This window comes from Phyllostomus hastatus, unplaced genomic scaffold, assembly GCF_019186645.2.
Source record: "Phyllostomus hastatus isolate PE091 unplaced genomic scaffold, TTU_PhHast_1.1 phas_scaffold_317, whole genome shotgun sequence".
In the NCBI taxonomy this organism is placed as follows: Eukaryota; Metazoa; Chordata; class Mammalia; order Chiroptera; family Phyllostomidae; genus Phyllostomus; species Phyllostomus hastatus.
In genome coordinates, this window is record NW_025334023.1 from 6,048,948 (window position 1) to 6,070,151 (window position 21,204).

General features: G+C 38.7%; 1 protein-coding gene across 1 annotated transcript in view; it reads right to left on the bottom strand.

The window, feature by feature from the left end:
- Window positions 1-21,204, bottom strand: part of INTS4 (integrator complex subunit 4) — a 118,342-nt gene that overhangs the window by 88,193 nt on the left and 8,945 nt on the right. The window contains exons 2-4 of the mRNA XM_045818356.1: window positions 15,687-15,949; window positions 12,874-13,068; window positions 2,072-2,189 (exon numbers count right to left, since the gene is read on the bottom strand). Coding sequence (XP_045674312.1) covers window positions 2,072-2,189; window positions 12,874-13,068; window positions 15,687-15,740 — 367 coding nt within the window. The 5' untranslated portion in view covers window positions 15,741-15,949. The remainder of the gene's footprint in view (window positions 1-2,071; window positions 2,190-12,873; window positions 13,069-15,686; window positions 15,950-21,204) is intronic.

Genomic DNA, 21,204 nt, shown 5'->3' on the forward strand with positions numbered 1-21,204 from the left:
ATATATGAAATTTTTGCATGCATATAAAGCTAGCTCCTTTAAGAACTTTCCATGGGGGAAAAAAAGATACTTCTGTACTGAGGCAATGTGATTGTTTTGGTGATTTTAAAAGAAATGGATTTTTTGTCACTTATCTCTAAAAGCAAAAAATTAGAAGTACGCTCTTGTACCTATTGGTGTTTAACATATTATCCACACTATACATATTATGAAGGTAATGTAGAAACATGAAAAAACTATATGTAATGTTAAGTGAAAACAGTAAAACACACAAATAGTACATTCGCTGTAAGTAAAACCATATAAAATGTATATAAGTAAAAGTAATATGTGGCCCTGGCTGGCGTAGCTGAGTGGATTGAGCGCGGGCTATGAACCAAAGCATCGCAGGTTCGATTCCCAGTCAGGGCACATGCCTGGGTTGCAGGCCACGGCCTCCAGCAACCGCACATTGATGTTTCTCTCTCTCTCTTTCTCCCTCCCTTCCCTCTCTAAAAATAAATAAATTAAATTTAAAAAAATACCATTCTCTGTATTTAAAAAAAATGTAATATGTAAAACAAATTGTTTTATGGAAATAGAAATTTTAAAAAATTTCTTTAATGTCAGTAAAGAAACTTTTCTTTATATTGTCATTACAATAGCACAGACTCCCCTCTCAAAAACAATTAAAAAAAAAATTTTCACTGTTTCCTGTGAATTAAAACTTGAAATTCAACACAGGCACAGATTCACAGAGGGCAGGATGACAACTAGTGGTGAGGGGAGGGTAAGGGTGGAGGGACTGAGCAAAAAAGAAAAAGGACTCATGGACAACAGTGTGGTGATTGCTGGGGGGAGGGGAGTAGTAGGGGACTAGAAGGTAATATAAAAAAATACAGTAAAGATTTTAAAAAAGAAATTCAGTACAAGTATGATTTTAATATAAAGTTGTTTCTAACAAAATTTTTAAAAAGGTCTCAACTTCAGCTAATGAGCCACATATGTAAAATATCTGTTAACAATAAGCAGTTGTACAATAAATAAATTTAGATTGTCTGAGTTCACTTGCCCTTTATTTCTCTCATAACCTCTTAAGTATATAGTCTAAATGTTGTCCAATATTTAAAGTCACATTTATTTATATATGTATACCCAAAATGAAATAAAACTATTCTCTGAAACCACACCTAATTCAAACAAATCAAAATATCTTCAGAAACAGCAATAAAAGATTTCTTTTATTTAATTTTTTTAAATTTTGTTAAAGCTGCTGTTGACTTTTTTTAAGATTTAATTTATTTATTTTTAGAGAGGGAAAAGAAGGAGAAAGAGAGAGAGAGAGAGAAACATCAATGTGCGGTTGCTGGGGGTCATGGCCTGCAACCCAGGCATGTACCCTGACTGGAAATCGAACCTGCAACACTTTGCTTCGCAGCCCGCACTCAATCCACTGAGCTACGCCAGCCAGGGCACTTTTATTTAATTTTAAAATAAGCATTAAGGTAACTGAGGGACTAACTCTGTAATGGAATCTTGTACATAAATAAAACCAGAAAAAAAATCAAAACTATTAAAAAGATGAAGTAGTTTTCATTTTACCTTAACACTGACAAATAATGTTAGTGGGCATCAACAAGGAACAAATGTTTAGAAAAAGCAACAACATGGGAGACCTGGAAGATGTCACTTTTATAGAAATTGAACTGTGAGAGCCACATGACCAGGACAGCACCTGTCATAGTTTCTGAGTTAATGCGCACACTCAACAATTACCTCTTAATTACTTAACCTTCAACAAGCTACTTCTCTGAACTTCAGTTTTCCCACTTATAAAATAGCAACAATAACATCTACCTTTTATCATATGTAAAATACTTTAAGCATAGGGAACTTGGTAGAATCAATAAATAATAGCTCTTAAGAGACAAAAACTACATTTTAATTCTAATGTAAATATATGTACATAGTTTTATTGAATCATCCTCAAATTCTTTTTTAACATCAACACAATAAAATTTTTATTTAAATTCTATACAAAAGGAACTAAAGACTTCTGCTCTAATTGTACAGCTTTTAAATTGCAACTTACTTTCATTCTGTAGGATATTAATGGCATCATCCATAATACAGTCTGGTGAAAATCCTGCAGTCTTCGACAATAACCCCAATAATGATGCAATTTTCAGTCTCACAGATGGGTCATTCTCCTGCAACAAAAGAAGCTATTGTTACCTTGATGTTCTACTCTCAGCTAGCCAACAAACAGAACATGGGAAACTAACATTTCAAGAGACTCAATGATCCAAGTATTCTAAGGCTTAACTATATACAGTACTTCAGAGGAAAGAGCTTTCTTAATCAGTATGTTATGCCCAAATACTGCAAAGTAAATGGGAATTTTTGTATGCCTTCCTCATATCATTAACTTCTAACAAGAAATGTGCTTTTGGGATTAACTTTCCTCTCCTGTGCAGTTAGAAATGGGTTGTGCCAACATGCACTACCAGTACTGCTAGCCTAGCCACCCCACAATGCTGCCAGCACCACTGCTCTTGCAGCCCCTGGAAAGTGGGTGCTGCAGCTACCAATGCTATCACCTGTTTTTTGGATCACCATTTCCTTATTAGATGCTTGGGGCAAGTAAGTGTAATTAACTGGGTCTAGCTCTTGCACCTAGACTGTAGGTGCAAGCAAGACTAAGAAATGAGTAGTCTAGCTCTTTCACTTTCAATATTGGGAGATGGTCTCTAACTTACACCAAGATTCCTATAGTGAGAAATTTCCCCCAGAGACAAAAAGAACCATGTCCTTTTGTTCATGCCCTGTTCTCCAGTATTTCATACAACGTCCTAAATTCCTAAGGAGGTAACTAAGCAAAACAAGGAGGCCTCAGCAGGGAAAGGACCAATAGATATAAAGTCAGAAGGCCTAGAATCCTGGCACATCTCTTATCATGTGTATATAACCTTGGAAAAGTCATTTTGAAACATGAATCCAGCATCAATATAATGGTTAAAATGGAAAGCCCAAATCTAAGTATATTGCAAAGGTCCAGCAAAAGACAATGGCAAGACTCCCATTTCTAGTAGCAGACTAGACAATTCAGACCAATTTTTTTTTTGCAGAGGAAACTAGAAAAGTATATAGATGTCAAAAAAGAAAAAAGTGTGCCCTGGCTGGGTGGTTCAGTTGTTTGGAGTGTCATCCTGTACACCAAAAGGTTGCAAGTTTGATCCCCAGTCAGGGCACATACCTAGATTGCAGGTTTGATCCCCAGTGTAGACATTTATCAAAAGTGACCAATCAGTGTTTCTATCTCACACCAATGCCTTTCTCTCTCTCTCCCCCGCTTTCTCTCTATATTAAATCAATTTTTTAAAAAATCCTTGGGTATGGATTAAAAGAAAAAGAAAAAAGTGGGTGTGTGTGCACTTAAAGATATAAGAAAACAAAAAGATAAATGAAGAATTAAAGAATGAGAATCATGCAAGGATGATCACAGACCCAGGAAGATTCACCTACAGTTTGGGGCTACTGCTTCTCGAAGTTATACCAACTGCAGAAAGTGAGGAGATGGATGGATGACAGGCAAAGTAAGTAGTGCTTCTGATAGCCAGGTGAGGCCAAGGGAGCAATAACTGCAGTGTAAGGCTGAAGGTATAGGAGAGGGAGCAGGCACAACCTAATAAACTCCATTTGATTCCAAAAGGATACAACAGTATGAATAAAAATGAAATAAAAATATGTAGACTTTGGTAGGGACCGCTGCTCAGTTTGAATCATCTCAATTCCTGAAGTAAGGTTTTCCTACAGCAAAGGAAATCATCAACAAAACAAAAGACAACCTACTGACTAAAAGAGGATACTTGCCAATGATACATCAGATAAGGGGTTAATATCCAAAATGTATAAGGAACTCATATTACTCAAATCCAAAAAAATAGACAATCTGCCCTGGCTGGTGTGGCTCAGTGGATTGAGCACCAAACCAAAGGGCTGGTGCTCTTTCCCAGTCAGGGCACATGCCTGGGTTGCAGGCCAGGTCCCCAGTAGGGGGTGTGTGAGAGGCAACCACACATTGATGTTTCTGTCCCTCTTTTTCTCCCTCCCTTCCCCACTGTCTAAACATAAATAAATGAAATCTTTTTAAAAAAATACAATTAAAAAATGAGAAGAGGACTTGAACAGATACTTCTCCAAACAGGACATATAGATGACCAACAGACATGTGAAAAAATGCAACATCACTAACCAATCATCAGAGAAATGCAAATTAAAACCACAATGAGGTATTACCTCACACCTGTCAGAATGGTTATCATCAATAAATCAACAAACAAGTGTTGGTGAGGATGTAGGGAAAAGGGAAACCTTATGCACTGTTGGTAGGATCACAAATTGGTGTAGCCACTGTGGAAAACAGTATGAAAGTTCCAAAAAAAATTAAAAGGAACTACTCTATGACTTAGCAATTCCACTTCTGGGTATCAATCCAAAGAAATATAAAACTAATTTGAAAAGACATATGCACCCCTATGTTCACTGCAGCATCATTTACAATAGCCAAGATATGGAAGCAAACTAAGTGTCCACTGATAGACAAAGGAATAAAGAAAATGTGAGATATATATATATATATATATATATATATCCACATTCATTTATATATATGAATGAATAATACTCAGCCATAAAAGAATGAAATCTTGTAATTTATGACCACATGGATGGACCTAGGGAGCATGAAATAAATCAGACAAAGACAACAAATACTGTATGATCTCCCTTATATGTGGAATCTGAAAATAAATAAAGAACTCAGAAAAAGAGATCAGACTTGTGGCTATCAAAGGAGGAGGGTAGGAGGAAAAATTGGAGGACTGTGGTCAAAAGGTACAAACTTGCAGTTATCAGATCCTAAATACGGGGGATGTATTACACAGCATGATGACTACAGCTAACACAGCTGTTATGACACACAGGAAAGTTGTTAAGGGGGTAAACCCTGTGAGTTCTCACCACAAGGAGAAATTTTTTCTTTTCCTTTTCTTTTTTTGTATCTATATGAGATGACGTTAGCTAAATCTATTCCTAGACCAAAAAATAGAGAATTAATGTATACAATTATACTCACATGTAAGTCTGGAAGGTTGATAAATGGAGTTAAAGTGCTTGCATTGTCCAAAATGGTAAAAGTACCATATAACATTTGATTTTGATAAGTCAAGAATTCATGCAATAATATCTAGGTTAACCAGTAAAAGAAGTGCAAAAGGATGTATAACTCCCAAGCTAATGAAGGGGGATTAAAGAGAGAATTTAAAATAGAATGAATCCAAAATATAGCAAGAAACAAGAGGGAAAAAAAGAACATACAGCGGGTAAGACAAACAGAAAGCATTTAATAAAAGGGTATGTTTAAACTCATATATATCAATAGCTACATTAAATGTAATAAAGTAAATATTCCAATTAAAAAATAAAAACTGTCAGATGAGATTTTTTAGAAAAACTACATGTTGTCCACATGGCTCATATCTAAAACAAAAAGTTATCAAAAGATGAAAATAAAAGGCAGAATTAGGCCTACCATGTAAACTTTAATCAAAAGAGAGCTGGTATCATTATAGTAATATCAGACAAAGCCATTATTGGCTCATATAATTGCTTGTAAAAAAAATCCTAAATAATCTACACATAATTTATTAAAATTGTTACATGAACTTATTAGAAAGATTGTTAGCTATAAGACTACTAGATAAAAATCAATTATACTTCTGAATATCAGCTATATACTGTAATGTAATAAAAATGTTTAAATATATCATTTATAATAATATTAAACATTATATATCTGGGAGTAACAGAAAGATGTACAAAACCTCTATGCAAAAAACTATAAAACAGCCCTGGCTGGTGTGGCTCAGTGGATTGAGTGCTGGCCTGTGAACCAAACGATCACAGGTTCCATTTACAGTTAGGGCACATGCCTGGGTTGCAGGCCAGGGCCCCAGTAGGAGGTGCATGTGAGAGGCAACCACACAACGATGTTTCTCTCTCTTTCACTCTCCCTTTCACTCTCTAAAAATAAGTAAAATCTTTTTTAAAAACTCTAAAATAGTATTAAAATAATAGGGATGTAAAATGTTAATGAATTGAAAACTCAAAATTATAAAATGTCAATCCCCAAACCCTCTCTGATCTACAAAGTTAATGAAATCAAAATCAAAATCCTTACAAGACTTTTTGTTTTGAGGCAGAATTTTACAAGCTGATTTCAAAATTTATAAAGAAATGAAAATATGAAGAATAACCAAAATATTCTTAAAGAACAAGGTGGGAGGACTTATCCCACCAGATGTCTAATTTATTATAATGTTATGCTAAAACAGCATGGTATTGGCATAAGAATAGACAAAGTCCTGAATCATACCTACCATATCTAGACATCTGATTGACAACTAAGGTGGTACTGCAGAGCAATAAGAACCTTCTTTTCAATAAAAGGCGCTTGGATTTCTATATACCCAAGCAACGTACACACAAATCAATTCCAAAGTTTCCAGTAATATTGTAGCAAACTGTTTTAATAAGCTCAGGACAGGTAAACCCTTCTATATCAGACAAGCACAAAACATAAATGAAAGACTGCCATATTGGACTACATTAAGAACTGCTTTTCATCAAAATATAACATTAAAGGACTGGAAAAGAAGATATTTATAATACATAAAACCATTAAAGAACTTGTACCACCCTGGCTCACCAGTGGCTTGGTGGATTGAGCACCAGCCTGTGAACCAAAGGGTCGCCAGTGTGATTCCCAGTCAGGGCACATGTCTTGGCTGCGGCCAGTTATCCAGTTGGGGGTGTGCAAGAGGCAACCACACATCATTGTTTCTCCCCCTTTCTTTCTCTCTCCCTTCCCCTCTCTCTAAAAATAAATAAATTAAATCTTAAAAAAAAAGAACTTATGTACCCATAATGTCTAATCACTGTATGGTATACCTAAAAGTTATATAATATTGTATGTCAAAGAAAATTTTTTTTAATTATTATCCAAAATAAAGAAAAAAAAAAAGAACTTGTACCCTGTATGCATACAAAGAATTCCCACAAAGCAACAAGAAAAAGTAATAATGAATCCCCAAAATAGGCAAGAGATATAAAAAGGCATTACCAAAAAGGATATACAAATGGCCAACTAAACATATTAAAGTTGCTCCATTTCATTTGTAATCTAAAGAATACAAATTAAGGCCACAGTGATACACTACAGATCCAAAGGAACTTTCAAAATAAAAAAAGACAGACAATTCTATCTTTTGACAAGTGTGTGGAGCAACTAGAATTCTCACACAGTGCTAACAGGAGTGCAAACCAGTACCACCGCTTATGGAAAAGTTGGCTCAGTAATTCCACTGCAGGGTATGTACTACAGAGAAATACAAGTCATGCATACTAAGAGACCTGTACAAAAATGTTCATAAAACTATTCCTCATAATAGTTAAGAACTGGAGATAGCCTAAATGCTCATCAATAATAGAGTGGAAGAAAATTATAGTATATTCATACAATGAAATTGGATACTGTGGTAAAAATGAATGAACTACAGTCAACAATATGAATGAATCTCACAAATAGGATTTTGAACAAAAACCACACATGAAAAGATACATACTGCTCTGTAATTATATGGTGTTTTTTAAAAAAAGACAAGTAAACTGTATTTGGGGATATAGGTTTAAACGATAAAAATAAATAGAAGAAAGGAAGTTATTACCCTAATTAGGACTTTGAGGGTGTGCCTGTCACATGCCTGTGGATTACATGCTACATTCATGTTGTGGTAAATCAATATGCTGTATGAGGTTTTTCTATGGATTCTTCTCTTTGGGTCATATTTCATAAATTTCATAAGTTTTACAAATATGATAATTACTTGGATTACTGAGGCTAACAGGAGAAACAGAGGGGTAGATGGACTCAAAATTATGTAGAAAATAAAATCAACAAGATTTGGTAAGAAAGAAAATATGGGCGGAGGAAGGGGTGAAGGCGGTATAAAGCATCTTTCTCAGGTGTCTGATTTAAGAGTCTATATGAATGCTGGTCCCATTTCCTGGGAGAAGGTAGACTGGAGAATGAAGGGAAATACTGAATTCAGTTTTAAACAGAGATGAAAGCCAATTCTTTTATTGATCTCAAATCACTGAAATAACATCACAGAATCAACTAACTGTCTTTCAGAGACAATGGACTAGTCAAATACCCTAACCCCGCAGTGAGAGGGAAAAGAAGAGCCAGAGTGAAGCCCTACTCCTCTGAACACAAGGGAGCTGCAGAGCAAGCGGAGTAATAAGTACACCCAGCAGATAAGAGGGAGACAAGAAGAGAATGACAATAAAAAGAATACAAGAGTATTGAACCTAGTGACATTCCTTATTCATCTGGATACTTTACTCAAATTCTTCTACTTTCTCAAATAATTCCTTAGTACCCCTTCTACACACAAATCACCTCTTTCACACCTACACTTAAACTACCCCCAGGGAAACCCTCTCCAGTAACTGCTCTTCTCACTATTAAAACTGTCCGGCTTCAGGCTTGTGTCACCTTGCTTCGGACTTACCAGTCTGCTCTTCTGTCACTCTAACTCCTGTCTCACCCCCAGCCAATTCCACCACCCTGTGCCCAGAGTGACATGTCTAAAACAAAACCCACAAGATAGAACACAAGGCCCTTTAGGGTCAGACCCCTTTCAATTTTTCTAGTCTTATCTCTTAATGAGCTCTCCGCCTAACATCTACACTAGTCAACTGTTCCTTCTCTCTAAAATGCCTTTCCTCCTGTTTTCCCACTGGCCAAAATCTGTTTTTTAAGCATCACTACTACTATATAATGCCTGTTTAGACCCAGGCTCCCAAGTAGAAGTGATAACCCTCTTCTCTGGGGTCACATCATAACATGTCCCAGATTTCAGAGCACCTATAACACTGTATTGTTATTATCCATTTATTGTCTCAACTACCCAACTAAACTCAGGTCAGGGATCATCTATTCATCTCTGCATCACCAATATGAAGCACAAGTCCTAGCACAGAGTTAATATTTAGAACATTTTGAGTGAATGAAAACAATGAACAAATTAGTAACTTTAGCTCTTACTATCTACAGGCTACATGTATTATTTGGTCTACCAACTATACTTTTAGCCCCTAAGGAACAAGGAACATGTTCCATAGCTCTACATCCTCCACAGCAACTAGACAGTAGTGTAGGTGAAGAACCTCTCATCCTTCAGATATTGCTGCCTGACCTCAGAAAGACCTGGAGAAGAAAAGCAGAAGCCAAAGTAATTTATCTATTAAAATACCAGATACCACATTTCTGATTGCCAAATTAAAAAATGACAACAGCCCTAGCTGGGTGACCCACTTGGTTGGAGCATCATCCCATACACCAAAAGGTTGCAGGTTGAATTCCCCGGTCAGGGCACACACCTAGGTTGAGGCCTCAATCCTCAGTCAAGGTACAGGAGGAGGCAACTAATCGATGTCTGTCTGTCTCTCTCCCTCCCCCTCCCTCCTCTTTCTCAAAAATCAATAAATACCTCCTCAGAAGAAGACTGAAAAAAAAATGACAACAGCCGATATAACAACAGCTATTCAGTGTGAATAAATCAAAATTACACCTATTTTTTGTTACATAGGCAAAAAATATAATTTTTGGTGTGCTGAAGAATTTTAGTAATTTGTTTATGTATGCCATGAGTCGAAAAAGGTTTCAAATCACTGAGCTAGACCAATGTAAGTAACATGACCTAGTTAGTCAAAGAGTGTGGGGTCTGACATCACATCACCTGAATTCAATTTTTTTAGATGTGATAATGGTTGTGTGATTGTTTTAAAAGTGTTTATAGTTCAGAGATATACACTGAAATTTATAAATAAAATTATAAAGATGCCAAGGATTTGTTTTCACAAGACTCTGATGGTGAGGGTCAGCACAGGGGAAGTGGACAGTGGACAGTGGGCACGGGGAAAGGGGGGAATGAAACAAGTTTGGACACAAAATGATCATTGTTAAACCTAGGTAATGAGTACACAGGAATTAAACCATTCTCTCTACATGTGTGTGTATTTTAAATGTTCCAGTACCAAAAGCTGGGCGGGGTGGGGCGGGACCAATCCACATTCAAATCTAGACTCCCCATTTACTTATCTTGGGGCCCTTGGACACTAACCCACTCAAAGCCTAGCTCTTTTGTCTGGGATACAGAGATAACAATAGAGTGGCCATCAGGATTAAATAAAATGTTACATGTGGAAAGAGCTTTCTAAACTCTAACAAGCTATATAAATGTTAACTGCTCTTAGAAGTATTATTAGAGATGATTATTGGTAAGTTATATCATTACACAGTAATAATAATAAGTAGATACTACTTTCAAAAGGGGGATGACTAAAAATAGATCACTAAGAGATTGAAAACTTTTTAAGAGCAGAACCCTGACTTCAATCATATAAAACATGAGGGAAACATTTATTGAGCCCCTACAATGTTCTTCTACCTTGCCAGGCACTGGAGCAGTAATGAACAGATTTGCAGTCTATGAATTCAGGGGCTCCGAGTCTGAAGGAGAGACACACATGACACACAATGGCAATACCAAGAGCTGATAAATGTGCTGAAAGCACACTGTCCAGTGCCCAGAACAACACCTGATATTTGATAAGCATTTTTTTCCTTAACTTTTTGTTATTGTTGTTCAAGTACAGTTGTCCCCATTCTCCCCTGACCACTCCCCGCAACCCCAGCCTTCTCCACCTCCCACCCTCGACCCCACCCGCTTTGGCTCTGTCCATGTGTCCCCCATACATGTTCCTGACAACCCATCCCCTTTTCCCCCCATTACCCTTCCTACCTCCCCTCTGTTACTGTCAGTCTGCTCTTAATTTCAGTGTCTCTGGTTATACCTCACCTGCTTGTTTGTTTTGTTGATCAGGTTTCACTTATAGGTGAGATCATATAGTATTTGTCTTTCACTGCCTGGCTTATCTCACTTAACACAATTAATAAACATTTTTAATTGAGTAAAAAGTGTCACAAAAGCATTTATTCAGCAAATATTTATTTTACCACACACTGTTTTAAAACAAACAAAAATGCTGCTCAGGAGCAACTTACATTCTAGTATGGAGAAATAGATAAGAAGAAAATGAGAAAATTATATAGAATATCAGAAGATGGTAAGTGCTAATGGAAAAAACAAAATCAAGGAAGGGGGCTAGGAAGTGCTGGGGGTGGGGCAGGCAGTTTCAATTCCAAATAAAGGGAAAAGGAAGACCATAATGAAAAAGTGGCATTTGAGCAAAGGCCTGAATGAAGTATGGGAAGCAGACGTATGAACATCTGAGAGAAGTGTTCCAGGCTGAAGAAAAGTGTAAAGGCTCTGAGGAAAGAATGTGCTTAGCAGAGAACACGGCAGACCAGATGTGAGGGCAGCGTGGCAAGGAGAAGGGCTTTAAGCTGAGGGAACGGCATGGGAAAAGACACTGGTTACTGAGAACACACAAGGTCCTTGAAAAACTGCATGTATTTCGACTGAGCTAGAATGTTATATGTGTAAAGAAAATGACCTTTTTAGGTCAGACATAAAAGATTTAAATAAAGACAGTTTATAGGAAGAAGAGAGACAGAAGGGGAGAAGATAAGCAGCCACTGCAAGGCAGGGCTCCAAAACATTATGTGCCTCCTGACCAATGCGACATGAAGTACAAATCATCTATAAACTATTCTCAAGATCCTCAGAGATACGCTTAACCTGATTCTAACAAATAGACCTGACTTCCAGTTCATAGTTAGTAAGAGATAGAGGAGCAAGTTACAAGTTAACCGCAAAGAAGGAAATAAATTCAGAAAACAAGACATTTTACAAAACTGACGAGTTTCTTCAACAGGTCAATGTCATCAAAATAAAATAAAATTGTTCTAGATTTTAAAAAGAGCAAATACCATGTATGGACACTGCTTGCATTTTGATTTGAACAAACCAACTATAAAAAGATATTTTGGGAAAACTAAAGAAATATGAATATGGACTAGTTAATAACATTAAATAATTATTTAATTTTATTTGATGTGATTAAGTGGTTATGGCTTTAAGTCCCTTTTTCAGAGATTTTAGTGAATTATTTAGGGAAAACTATTATAATACTTTTAAAAACTTCAGGAAAACAGCCCTGGGCAGTATGGCTCAGTTGGTTAGAGCGTCATCTCGTAGACCAAAATGCTGTGGGTTTGATCCCCAATCAAGGCACAGACGAGAGGGCAACCAATTGATGTTTCCCTCTCACACTAATGTTGTTCTCTCTTTCTTTTTTCTCTTTCTCCATCCCCCCACCCTTTCTCTCTCTCTAAAAACAATGAAAAAAATGTACTTGGATGAGTATTTAAAAAACAAACAAATGCCAAAAAAAGAAATAGAGGGAGCAAATTTGGCAAAATATCTATAGCTGTTTGACCCCAGAGACAGGTGTTTGGCATGCGGGCAGGCTGGAGGAGCAGTGGAGGCAGGAGTACCAGTGCACAGCACTTACCCAGGGACCACCCAGGGAGCTGAGTTCCACGGTAAAGGAAGGGGAAATCTGGAGAAGCCAGCAGAAACCCCTATCTCGACCGAAAGTTCTAAATACTGTAAACTTCTGAGGATAGGACTGGATCTTTTTTATCTCTATCCACAGTGCCTAGTCCTTGGAAGATACTCAGTAAAAGATCGCTGAATGAATACCTTATTAACCAGTATTTTTGCAATATTAACCCATTCTGCAGACATGATGCAACTCTTACACACATTTCCCTCAGGAAGGTTCACAAGACCATCTTACCTTATAATAATGTTCCAAGAGAATCCTGACTACTCCCTCCACACTTTCTGCTTCGACTGGCTTCCGGGCAAACTGAAGCAGGTACTGCAAAGCATCTGCTGGAGAGGTGGCTTTACACAGATCTATGTGGAGTGCTGCAGATTTACTTGGTTTTGTTAGTCGGAGTTTCTTAGTAGCAATTTCCTCCTGTTGTTGCTGCAAAGGGGTAGGAAAGTTAAGACCTGAAAACACAAGAGTCTGCAAACTTTACCTCATTTGATGGAAATAAGTTTCCCTTATACCAAATAATGTACTTAGATAATAGACCCAGCCTTAGTCCAGTGTTATGAACTGGAAAAAGAGCACTGGATTGGAGATAACACTATGAGTCCCGATTTTGCTTTTCACTAGCTCCTACAACATTGGGCAGGTCATATAATTTTTCCAAGTCTCCATTTCCTTCTCTATAAAGGAGGTTCACTAACATTTTGTTCTGCCTACCATGGCATGATAAAAAGACCAGGGGCTTCAAAATCAAGAGAAATAGAAGTTCGATTACTACTCACCCATTTCTATCCTACTCCACGCAAATTCAGCCTTCAGTGTTACCTGGGGTGCAGTTAGGTCAAAAGCTGACAAAGGTTTCTTTTCCATAGGCAGTATATAAAGGGGAGGACAAACCAGTATCTGCAATCTATCAACCATTAATAACATTTTAGTGAGCCAGGCCCCAGGGTCTCCCCAAGGGACAGAGATGAACCAGACATCATCTCTGCCTTCAAAGAACCCAGACTGGTGGGAAGATATGTACATTGGTAATTACAGTAGCACTGAGTGACATGTATAAATAGACGAGTATGACAGAATGCCATAGAAGCAGGGAAGGAAGGGACTAAACTTTTGCTAAGGTTTCAACTGGATCTTTTTTTTTTAAACCATTTTTTTTATTTTTATTTATTTATTTTTAGAGAGGGGAGAGAGAAAGAGAGAAAGAGAGAGAGAAACATCAACATGCGGTTGCTGGAGGCCATGGCCTGCAACCCAGGCATGTGCCCTGACTGGGAATGGAACCTGCGATGCCTGATTCGCAGCCCACGCTCAACCCACTGAGCTACGCCAGCCAGGGCTCAACTGGATCTTAAAGCAAAAATGTAAGTCCACTGGGTGGAGAAGAAAAAGAAAGGGAAGAATGACATCCACTCTGTGTAAAAGAGACAACAGGTACAAAAGCACACACATGGCACGCTGCAGGAGAGCTGAGTAGTCTTGAGAAGTGGAGACAACAGAATGTTGGAACAAAAGTGGCACTGCACAACAATATGAATGTACTTAATGCCAATGAACTGGTTAAAAACTGTTAAGATGGTAGGGTTTATGTTACATATACTTTACCACAATTTTTTTAAAAAATGGGCAAGGGAAACAGAGCCAGAAAATCCCAGAAAGAAAGCCACAGAAGAGGGAGCTCTGTTAAGTTAGAAAAGCTTTCCTTAATCTTGATTCATTCTGAAAGTTCAAGAAAACTAATTTCACATAAACAGGAGCAAAAAAAAAAGTCAAAGTCAAATCTCAAAGTTATTTTAAGAAAACACAAGAATAAGGAGCAGGCTAACTTGCCCACAATGGGAATGTGCTACAAAGATGTGTCCACAAAACAAAAAAGAAAGTGACACAGCTGGAAGGAATACTGTCCAATTATGAAGGGTTAGGAAGTTTGGCGAGGCAATTTTTATAAAAAGAAGGCATAGTGAAAGAGGAAGGCTTGATTTGTCAGGGCAATTATCTCTCTGCAGTGTAACTCACATATACGCTGTTCTCTCTCTTCCTAGCCTGTGACCTTCTAAAGGACAGGGACCCTAAGGTGTACTGGACATTGTTCCTGAACAACTCTCACTATACCTGATGCATAGTGACCACTCATTCGCTCAGTCAGGTCTTGTTAAAGGAAGGAATAGAATGTTTAAGTATCAGTTTCCTGCTGGGTGGTCTGTCTTGCTACTCTACAAGTAGAAGGATCCAAGAGTGGTCTATGGTTCTACGGATGCTGCTGACTCACTGGTATCAACTGGAGGCTTGCAGAAATACAGATTATGCCTCACCTACCCTGCCGGATTTACTGAGTAGAATTCACATTTTAATAAGATCCTCAGGTGATTAGTTTACACCTAAAATGTGTGAAGCACGACATAAGGGATGGCTTGGGATCAACCTCTACTTTAGCGACATCGACAAGGAGACACATGTGAGAATCAATGACTGCCCTGACAAAGGCTGAGCCCACCCGTCCTTACACAACTCCTTCCTAGGTAAACTGTTCCACCAGTGGAGAGTTCCAGCCCCGTGAAGACTGTGCCCCTCGCCTGCCTTGACTGGGTCTTGAGGATTTCAACAGACTTCTCTCCCAAACCCTTAGAGCTTTGCATACAGCCAATTAGTCCCACGGAGCTTTCTTTGAAACGGGTGTGCGGGGCTCCACCACTAACTGGTTCTATGTCCTTGCACCCCTCAAGAAGCTTCTAAGTCCACATCTGTAAAACAAGGATACTACTGCAACCTGAATAAGATAACGGATAAGATAGTTTCATAAATTGTAAAGCATTTTTTTTTGTTTCTGCTAATAAAATTTTTAAGTGCCGGACTACATATATTAGTTAATCATAATGACAACAGCAACTGCAAACGAACACGCCCACTAAAGTGTATTCTCAAAGAGCCTATCAAAGTAGTTGGTGTTCAACTCAAGTTCGTAGCGCCAGTTTTGGAAAAGTGCCTGGGGCGTGGACAACCTTCCCCTATCCACGACCCGTTCCGGCACCTTTCCTTCCCAAGCTTACCTGAACTACCTTAGTGAATTCCTCGTACACTCGCTTCTTAAGATGTGCCGCCATGGCTGCTCGCGGACCCTCTCAGCTTCCGTACTTGACGAAGAAGGCGGGGAGTGGTGGTAGGGTGAAGGAATCCGGAAAACTAGCCGGAGCCCGGAGGATCCGGCCACCGTCCCACAAGGCAGTGGGATTCCAGGAAAGAGAGGACGCTTCCGGCTGCTCGACTGCTCCACCGCAGTAAAACCGGATTTGACAGACTATTCCTCGAGCGCCTAGGGAGCAGAGTGGAGGGCGTTGCGTGAAAGAGGCGGAGCCTCTGGAGACGGGAGAACCAATGGGAGCTTTCGAGAACTTGCTAGTGGTCTTAGAATGTCCCAGGGACTGGCGCGGAATAGAGCGAAATGGGGAAGGAAGCAGGAGGTAAAGGGCAGAGGCGGGGCGAACCAGAGCGAGAAGCAAAACCCGGAGCTGCGTGACGATTTTGACTACGGAGATAACGGAGGCCGGGCAGACGTTCCCATCGTCCTCTGTTAACTGTGTGTGCTGCTGGTATTTCTCTGAGCTGTCCTTCTGGACGGACAGTCTGTGCGCCACCCTTCCCTAGGCGTGGAGTGCATTTTCCTGCCTCTTCCCTCCCATTTTTCAAAAGCTACCCATCCTTTAAGGGATCAACTCCTCCTCTGATAGCTATGGTAAAGTGGAAAGAATCCTCAGGCCAAGGGTGAAAAAACAAAACTTCAGACTACAGCTGGCACTTAATAAAAAGTAGCCTCAACTACAAATGGGCTGATAACACCTGACAAATGTAGTGACAATGTAATGGGGCAGTGCAAAAACAGTTTCCAGACCCTGAATCAAGTGTAGTTCACGTGTTAGTGTTAATACATCCAAGGTCAATTTTACATCTTACATTAAACTTCAGCTGTCCATTCTTTCCTCTTTGAAAAGTTAACGTGGTATGACCTTTAGTCAAACTAAATAAACTAAATAACGTTTAGTTTCAAGCAGCAAGCCTGAAACTAAAAAAAAAAAAATGTTAAATGTAAACTGTAATTGGAAAGGAAAAGTAAAGGCAGCAAACTGTGGTTGTACAGAAGACCCAAAAATGCATTGAAAGATTGTCTTTACCCTTAAGTCCCAGCCTAACTGGGAAGAGAAACACGCAAGCTGATAATTAGTGGGCAACCAAAGTGTGCTGGATAACAGGAAGGTGGTTCAAACAGACCTGACTTCTTCAGGATGTCTCAGCGCAAGTTTTACAGAAGGAAAGATTTTTAACTTGGCTTCAAAATACAGGAATCTCTAGGAGCCAGTGGTTCCAGGCCACTGCAATAAAGCGACTATTGCAATAAAGTGAGTCACTTGAAGTTTTGGTTTCCCAATGTGTATAAAAGTTACCTTTATATTTTGCTATAATGTATATTTATATATGTTATATAAATAAACATATCTTTAAGTGTGCAGTAGCATTATGTCTTAAAATAATGTACTACCTTAATTAAAAAAAAGTTATTGCTTAAAAAAATGCCATCATCTAGTCCTAGCTGGCATAGCTCAGTGGATTGAGCATGGGCTGTGAACCAAAGTGTTGCAGGTTTGATTCCCAGTCAGAGTACATGCCTGGGTTGCAGGCCATGACCCCCAGCAATGGCACATTGATGTTTCTCTCTCTCTTTTTCCCTCCCTTCCCTCTCTAAAAATAAACAAATAAAATCTTTAAAGAAATGCCATCATCTGAGACTTTAGGCAAGTCATAATATTTTTGTTGGTAGAGAGTTTTCCATTTGTAAGAAACAATAAGTGGAGAAGTATAAAATGAGGTATGCCTATGGTAAATTTTCCAGAAAGAAAGGCATCCCAGGCCAGAGAGACTACTGCATACACAAATATATTGAGTGAAATGAAAAGCACTTAGCAAACAGTGCATTTAATAAATGTTAGCAGCCATTATTATTATTATATTGCCATAATCTATCAAATCTAAGCTGCCAGGAGTTGTAAAGAAAAATTATTTTATATAACACATTAAGGAAAATGATATTAAAAATAGTGGTTTCTTATTGCTTAGATTTGTTATGTATATTTACTGAGTGAAGAGCTCTTTGGACCCTTTGTCATATTGCTGTGGTACCATGCTTTGTGTGCAAATAAACCTTTTCATTTCAAAGCAATTTTTAGGGTAATCTCGTGAAAGATACATTAAATGGTAATTAAAGACAACACATGCACAGAGCTCAACTGAACTGATGAGTGATGACGGCATGAACTGTTAGGACCCAGTTTACACGTGAAAACCTGGCCAACGGTGGTCTTAAAATGTGTCCTAGTTTCAGAGATGTCAAATGTACATCTAGGCATTAATGATACCAAGTTTATCATTGTTACTGCTAGATGTGAGATTGCAGGAGGAAGTTTGGTGCACTGAGAAAACCAAAGAAAATTCAGTTCATGTTGAGAGTAAAGCGCTACAGGGAGCAGAGAGGAGCAATAGAAATAAAGTTGAGAAGCTGAGGCCAGATTGGTGTAGAAGCTACAACAGTCCACGTTCTTTAATATTTGGCATATTTGTGATGCTAAGATGTATTTTCTCATAATTAAATCACACTCTTTAATTTTGAAATGAGAACTCTTTACTGAATTGATGATATTTGTCGTTGACCTTCATTATTGCCCATGAGAATACAATGAAATGTCCCAGTGAATACCTTGGGCTTCATATAGAGTCCTCCCTCACCCTATTGTATAACAGCAACCCAATTTCCCCTTGGAAATTACGGTCAGTCCCTCACACTGGTATAGTTACTATACCATAACTGGTATAGTAACAGAGAAGTCTGCCTGTTGGCTGAGAAAGAAGAGCCCCATATGACCAGGGGCAGATTCATTACATGTTCCAATGTAATAGAACAGTGATAGTATTCTTTAGTGAAAGTCTTCCTCCCTTGGGGACTAAGTACTCCTAACTCACTGAACCCAAGAATTCATAAATGAGTTAGTAGGTGTACAAATGACAAGAACTGCTCCAAACTCCACTCATTAGTTCCCAAACCCATGCATTCTCACTGTGGGAGAAATAGGGTAATTTAGCTGTTGGTATAAGGCAGTGATCTTCAACCCTTTTCATCTCATGGCACACATAAACTACTAAAATTCTGCAGCACACCAAAAATTATGGTTTTTGCTGGTAAAATAGGTATAATTCTGATTATTTCACACCAGATGGCTACTGCTGTGTTGGCTGTTGTTTTTTTATTTAACAATCTTAAGGAAAAACAGATCAGTGCCCCTGACTAAATAGTCAGGTATTGCATATTTTTTAATTTTTTTGTGGCTCACTGGTTGAAAAATCACTGCCATATATCACAAATCTCTGAGACAGTACCCCAAATCACAATATGCTGTCTATCAGCTAGTACCATAACAGAGTCTGCAAAAGGTCATTACACTGTTTTTACAATAGCAATTACATCTGCCCTGGCCAGTGTGGCTCATTTGGTTGGAGCATCATCTCATGAACCAAAAGGTCACTGGTTCAATTTCTGATCAGGACACGTGCCGAGGTTGTGGGGTAGCTCCCTAGTCAGGGCACATGGGAAAGCCAGCTGATAACTTCGATGTGTTTCTCACATGAATGTTCCTTTCCCTCTCTCTCTCACTCCCTTCCCCTCTCTCTAAAATCAGTGGGCATTGCCCTGGCTGGTGTGGCTCAGTGGATTAAGCACCATCCTACAAAACAAAAGGTCACCAGTTTGATTCCCAGTCAGGGCACATGCCTAGGATGCTGGCCAGGTTCCCCAGTTGGGGGCATGCAAGAAGCAACTGATCAATGTATCTCTTGTACATTGATGTTTCTCTCCCACTCTTTCTCCCTCCCCTCCCCTCTCTCTAAAAATTAAATAAATAAAACTTTGAAAAATAAAATAAAACAAATGGGCATGTCCTCAGGAGAGGATCAAATATATATATACGTAGCAACTACATTTTGAGTAATAGGATGCCTGGAAAGACCAATGAGTTTCTTTGCCAAAATTCTTTCACTATAAAATAAGCTCCTTAATCAGAAGCAATGTTCAGAATACCATGAAAATGAATAGTTCATGGTAGGGCTGTTTACAGGAAGAGACCTGGGTCAGGAGACCCTCCTTCCCCCACCTTGATTCTTGTCACCCTCACAGACGAATTCAAGTGAGAGACAAACACATAGTGGAAATGAGAGAGTAAGTAGACTTTTGAAACATACAAGCACAAAAGCAGGAATCTGGCAAGTCTGAATGCCCCACATACAGAGGAAATAAAGTTGTTTGTAAGTTTGTTAGTGAGTTAGTGAGTTTGTTTTATACACTTAAGCTGAGGCTACAAGTGGGTACTTAGCTAATCTAAGTATGCCAACAACTGGGGTTTGAGGGTTATATATCTAAGCTAACTTCCAGAGGTACCCTTCCTTCTTCCCGTTCTAAATCTTGGTAATAATGTACAGTTACAAAAGCTTTCTTTCTTGGTAAATGTTCTGTCTTAGTGAAATTGTTACAGAGGATCCCTTTCCCAGCACAGTCTCAAGGACTCCCCTCCTCCTGCACTATACCTGCTTGTGATGTTTGGAGCACCTGGTGATGTTATCAAACCAGGCTTAGGACTGCTGAGTTAACTGGTAAGACATGTCTCCCTTTTGCTTCTAGCCTTCTGTATTAAATTCTTTGTTACATTGTAACAGCGAGGGCCCTGCTTTATTTCCCCTGTGGCTGCTCATTCCTAGCTGCTATCTAACAGGGCTGCCAGAAACATGGCAGTTAAGTATTAGGGTTCTCCAGGAAAACAGAACCAATGAGAGAGGGAGAGGGAGAGAGAGCTATTAGGCTAACATAACAGAATAACATAACATATAAACTAAGTGGCTAGTAAACAGGAATTTATTTCTTACAGTCCTGGAGGCTGGGAAGTCCAAGATCAAGATGCAGGCAGATTCATTCTCTTTTGAGAGCTCACTTCCTGGTTCATTGCATTTTCATGAGTCCACACATGGGAGGAGAGGCAAGGAAGCTCTCTGGGGTCTCTTTTATGAAGGCACTAATCCTATTCATGAGGGCTCTACCCTTATGACCTAATCATTTCCTAGTGGCTCTATCTGCGAATACACATTGAGGATTAGGATTTCAACATGTGAATGCAGGAGAGGACAAAAACATTCAGTCTATAGCAGTAGTCAATTCAAATCTGAATCTGAATCCTGTAAGAATAAATCAATCCCTCCCTGATGGAAAGGATCCAGTATGTAGTGGAATGATTGCAAAAATGGCCCTAATTCTCCCCAGCTCTGTAAACTCCTTGAAATGTAACTTTGAAGCCACTTCTATTAAGAGATGGAATCTATATCTTCACCTATTGAATTGGACTAGCCTTGTGCCTGACCAGTAAAATGTAGCAAAAGTGACAGTGTGCTAGTTTTCAGCCTGGGGTTCTAGGTCAATCCACATACCAATTCTGCAGGCCTTTTGCTTGACTTTGGAACCCTGTCATTGTTATGAGAGTG